Here is a 5158-nt window from a genome sequence, read left to right on the forward strand (position 1 = left end):
CGCGAGGGTACAAAAACGAGTTGACTTCTGTTTTTTATTAGATCTCAAGAACCAGAATACTACGAAAGAATGTTGTCCATGATGGGAAAAAAGTTCTCTGAGGTCGTCAAAATGGGAGAGTCCATAGAAGATGGGCTTAAGTTGGGGAAGGTCACGAACTTGATGGCCCTACAAACCGCCAATAAAGCTACATATACCAGTGTCGCAGGATTCGCCAGGAAAAAGAAGGAAGATGTGTCTGTTGTTTTCTTCTTTCACAGTCCAAGCCCGCAAAGACATTTTGAGTCTAGTCCCGCCACCGGAAACCATTACCTACAAAACACCTATCTTCCAGCCTCATACATCTCACCGCCCGTTTTTTATGCCCAACTAAATTACCAACCAGCACCCGCACCAGTCTACCAGAATCCCCTGCCAAATAACCAAGCTCCCACATGTCACAATCCGGCTCCAGTATACCGAAACCAAGATCCACCCAACCGATATAACAACCTCCCTCAACTGAATTTTGAAAAGAAACCACTTCGAGTTTTCACACCCTTAATGGAGACCCGAACCCAGTTGTTCAAACATTTGAAAGCAGCAAGAATGATTCAAACCATCGACCCAAAATCCATAAATACAACTGCCAAATTTTATCAGGCCAACCAATATTACGCCTACCATTCAGGCGAAGCTGGATACATTACTGAGGGATGTATTAACCTAAAACATAAAATTTAGAACTTGATTAATCGAAAGGTAATCACGGTCCAAACGCCAGCCCCCAATGTGAATAACAACCCGTTGCCTAATTATGGAAGCGCAACCATTCACATGATCGAGAGAGAAGAGGACTGCTCCGTTTGCGATACTTAAAACGGATTCTAAATCTATTATACAAGTGGTGGCTTCATCGAGTATAGACGCTCGTCCGGAGTTTATTATCATGGTCGCACCACCAGTTGTAGCTCAGGTAGCCTCCATGATTCCTCGAAAAGGGTTTGTCGTGGAAGCAGCCGTGACACAAGGTATGACACGCTCTGGAAGATGCTATGTCCCGGATAATTTGGCCCAAAAGGCACTGAGACGAGAAAGCAACCAAAAGAGGCCAAGCACAGAAGACGAGGTTAAAGAATTCTGGCGGAGGATGCAACCCAAAGAATATTCCATTGTTAAACACTTGGAGAAGACCCCCGATCGGATTTCCTTGTTGTCTCTTTTGTTGAGCTCCCAACATCACCGACAAGCAGTATTGAAAGTTCTTGATGAAGCACATGTGCCGACAGGGACAAGCAGTGAGAACTTAGCCACCATGGTGAGCCATGTTATTGGGAATTATCGGATCTCTTTCTGCAACGACGAGCTGCCTGTTAAAGGAGTAGCACATAACAAGGCCATGTATATCACGGTCAAGTGCAGGGACAAATTTGTGGCAAGGGTATTGGTCGATGATGGGTCTGGGCTCAATATTTTCCCAAAATCGACTCTTACTCAACTAGGCTACGATGTTGGAAAGATTCGCCAGAGTCGCATGAACATGAGAGCATTCGATGGCGCACAAAGAAGTACCATTGGAGAAGTGGATTTGTGTATCCAAATAGGGCCCGATGAATTCACCACGGAGTTTCAAGTAATGGATGTATCTGTAGTTATAAATTTCTATTACGAAGAACATAGATCCACATGGCCAGGGCAGTGCCATCCACTCTGCATCAGTTGCTGAAGTTTGTCTGGGAGGATCACGAAGTCATCATTCGCGGCGAAAGAAGCAGTTTTAGCTATCTTGAATACTTTATCCCATTTATTGAGGAAATTCCCAAGGAGACTGATTATCATACTGTGGAGCTGGTTAATGCTGCATATGAAGACTTCACACCACAAGTGTCGATGTCTCCAACATACAAAATGCTGCCTACCACTATGCTAAGGAGCGGTTTCGAACCTGGCCGTGGATTAGGGAAGAATTTGGATGGAATAACCGAGCCTGTCCGGGTCCCTCATAAGAACTTTCGATTTGGCTTAGGTTATGTGCTGACTGGGGAAGAGATCTTCGAAGCTAGTTCAGTCAAGAAAGCCATCTCCAACTTGTCTCATACAATTCAAAGCCTGTACCAGTCATTTCATGTCCGCGTTCAAGAGTTCGAAGAAGATGGTCTGATAGAAGGGCTATTCTGGGAGGAAGATTGTGTTGTGATCCTGGAAGAATGTGTTGAAATGTCGACCATTCAGGATGCCGGGCCCGAGGAGCCATTGCAGAATTGGACTTCTACTCCGCTATTGGTCCACTGAATGACTCGGTAGATAAATGGCAAAATATACTTTTGAAAAATTGGTGTGGTTCGAATGAGGCTCGAACCCACCATTTTATGTCTTTACTTTTGTTGTGATGTCTCAAAAGGGGACCTGACTCGTGTTGATCCGAGTCATGACCCAATTTGTACGCCTTTAATTTTCAATGAAAGCCTTAGTTATCTGGAAGAACCATTTATGTTTTATCTTTAAACTCTTATTGCCTGATTTCTAACTTGTTTTATTTTTTCAGTAAAAATGAAAATAAACCTGCCAATGTCATGACATGATGTGATACAAACGAACATACTGAAACTGATGAGAATGAGTACGAGGAATATGACAAGGATACTATGCTACCTGAATACCTAGCAGAAGAGTTGGAACAGTTTGAGGATGTGAAGAAGCCGAACTTGGATGAAACCGAGACAGTAAATCTGGGGGATGATGACTTAATCAAGGAAACCAGAATCAGTGCACACTTGACAGCTTCGCAAAAAGAAGAATAGGTCAGCCTACTCAAGCAGTATATCGATGTGTTCGCATGGTCTTATGACGACATGCCGAGGTTGAGCATGGAAATTGTCTCCCACAAATTTTCGATCCATCCATCATTTAGCCCAATGAAACAGAAAACTCAAAAATTCAATCCAGATTTGAGTTTGAGGATCAAAGACGAAGTCTCAAAACAAATCGAATCGAATGTCATCGAGGTAACCAAATATCCTACTTGGTTGGCCAATATCGTTCCAGTACTGAAGAAAGATGGCAAGATCAGGATATGTGTAGATTATCGAGATCTCAACAAAGCGAGTCCCAAAGATAATTTCCCTTTGCCCAACATCAGCATACTCATCGATAACTGCGCTAAGCATGAGTTGCAATTATTAGTGGATTGTTTTACAGGATACCATCAGATCCTAACGGATAAGGAGGATGTGGAGAAGACAGCTTTCATCACGCCTTGGGGAGTTTATCACTACCGCGTGATGCCTTTTGGTCTGAAAAATGCAGGTGCCACATACATGAGAGCCATGACCACTATCTTTCACATCATGATTCACAAGGAGATCGAGGTTTACGTAGATGATATCATCATAAAATCCCGTGAGAGTTCTGATCATTTGACACACTTGCAGAAATTCTTCGATAGGCTGCGGAGGTATAACCTAAAATTGAACCCAGCCAAGTATGCATTCGGCATTCCAGCAGGGAAGCTACTGGGTTTCATAGTTAGCAGGAGAGGCATAGAACTGGATCCTTCCAAAATTAAGGCAATCCAAGACCTACCTCCTCCAAAGTCAAAGAAATAAGTGATGAGTTTTCTGGGAAGACTAAACTATATCAGCTGATTCATAACGCAATCAACTGTAATCTGTGAGCCCATACTGAAGTTACTACGGAAATATGCTCCAACAGAATGGACAGAGCAGTGCCAGAAGGCCTTTGATAAGATCAAAGATTACCTCTCTAATCCACCAGTGCTGGTACCGCCACGACCTGACATTCCTTTGTTGCTATACTTGTCCGTGTTAGATAATGCATTTGGGTGGGTGTTTGGGCAACATGATGAGATTGGTAAGAAGAAGCGAGCAATATATTATTTGAGCAAGAAGTTTACATCCTATGAGGCTCGTTATACCCTTTTAGAAAGGACATGTTGTGCTCTGACATGGGTTGCCCAAAAGTTGAGACATTACCTATCAGCTTACACCACTCACCTGATTTTAAGAATGCAATCTTTAAAATACATATTTCAAAAACCAATGCCGCAGGGAAGCTGGCTAAATGGCAGATGTTGTTGAGTGATTTTGATATTGTGTGCATGACCCAGAAATCTGTCAAGGGACAAGCCTTGGCCGATCATCTTGCAGAAAACCCGGTTGATGAAGAGTATGAGCCTCTTAGGACATATTTCCCTAATGAAGAAGTATTGCTCGTAAGCGAATACATTGCAGAATCATACCCTGGTTGGAGGATGTTCTTTGATGGGGCGGTAAACTTCAAAGGATCCGGAATTGGAGCTGTATTGGTATCTGAATCTGGACAACACTATCCGGTTGCAGCAAAGCTCAGATTCAAGTGCACTAACAACATAGCAGAATATAAAGCGTGCATCATGGGTTTGAGATTAGCCCTCGATATGAACATTCAAGAACTTTTGGTGATTGGTGATTCAGATTTGCTGATTCATCAGGTTCAAAGGGAATGGGCCACAAAGAATGCCAAGATTCTGCCATATCTACATCTTGCACAAAAACAATGCAAAAGGTTCAGAAAGATCGGGTTTAAGCACACCCTGAGAATACAGAATAAGTTTGATGACGTCCTCGCCACCATATCTTCCATGATACAACACCCAGAAAAGAGCTATATTGATCCACTTGAAATAAGTTTGAAGGAGCAACACGCTTATTGTTCATAGGTGGAGGCAGAACCGGACGGGAAGCCATGGTACACCGATGTGAAGAAACATTTGAAAAAAAAAAAAAATACCCAGAAAATGCAATGAACAATCAGAAGAAGACAATCCGAAGAATGGCCAATAATTTCTTCTTAAGCGAGAAAATCCTTTATAGGAGAACCCCTGACCTAGGATTATTGAGATGCGTGGACGTTGGAGAGGCCACAAGATTGCTCGAAGAAGTACACGCTAGGGTATGTGGACCACACATGAACGGATTAACTCTAGCAAGAAAAATCCTATGGGTAGGATATTTTTGGATGACTATGGAGAGTGACTGCAGTCGATTTGTGCAAAGGTGTCACCAGTGTCAGATTCATGGAGATTTGATCAGAGTTCCGCCGAGTGAGCTCAATGTGATAAGTTCTCCTTGGCCATTTGTAGCATGGGGTATGGATGTCATTGGTCCTATCGAACCAGCCA

The 5158-nt window shown here is 43.0% G+C and overlaps 1 protein-coding gene across 1 annotated transcript; it reads left to right on the forward strand.

Moving 5' to 3' along the window:
- Positions 1-2831: 2831 nt before the first annotated feature.
- LOC132601631 (uncharacterized) lies at positions 2832-4696 on the forward strand. Its single transcript, XM_060314709.1, has 4 exons — positions 2832-3257; positions 3411-3545; positions 3666-3849; positions 4047-4696. Exons 1-4 carry the CDS (start codon positions 2832-2834, stop codon positions 4694-4696), a joined length of 1395 nt encoding a protein of 464 aa, XP_060170692.1.
- Positions 4697-5158: the final 462 nt, after the last annotated feature.

The sequence above is a fragment of the Lycium barbarum genome, chromosome 7, assembly GCF_019175385.1.
Source record: "Lycium barbarum isolate Lr01 chromosome 7, ASM1917538v2, whole genome shotgun sequence".
Lineage (NCBI taxonomy): Eukaryota > Viridiplantae > Streptophyta > Magnoliopsida > Solanales > Solanaceae > Lycium > Lycium barbarum.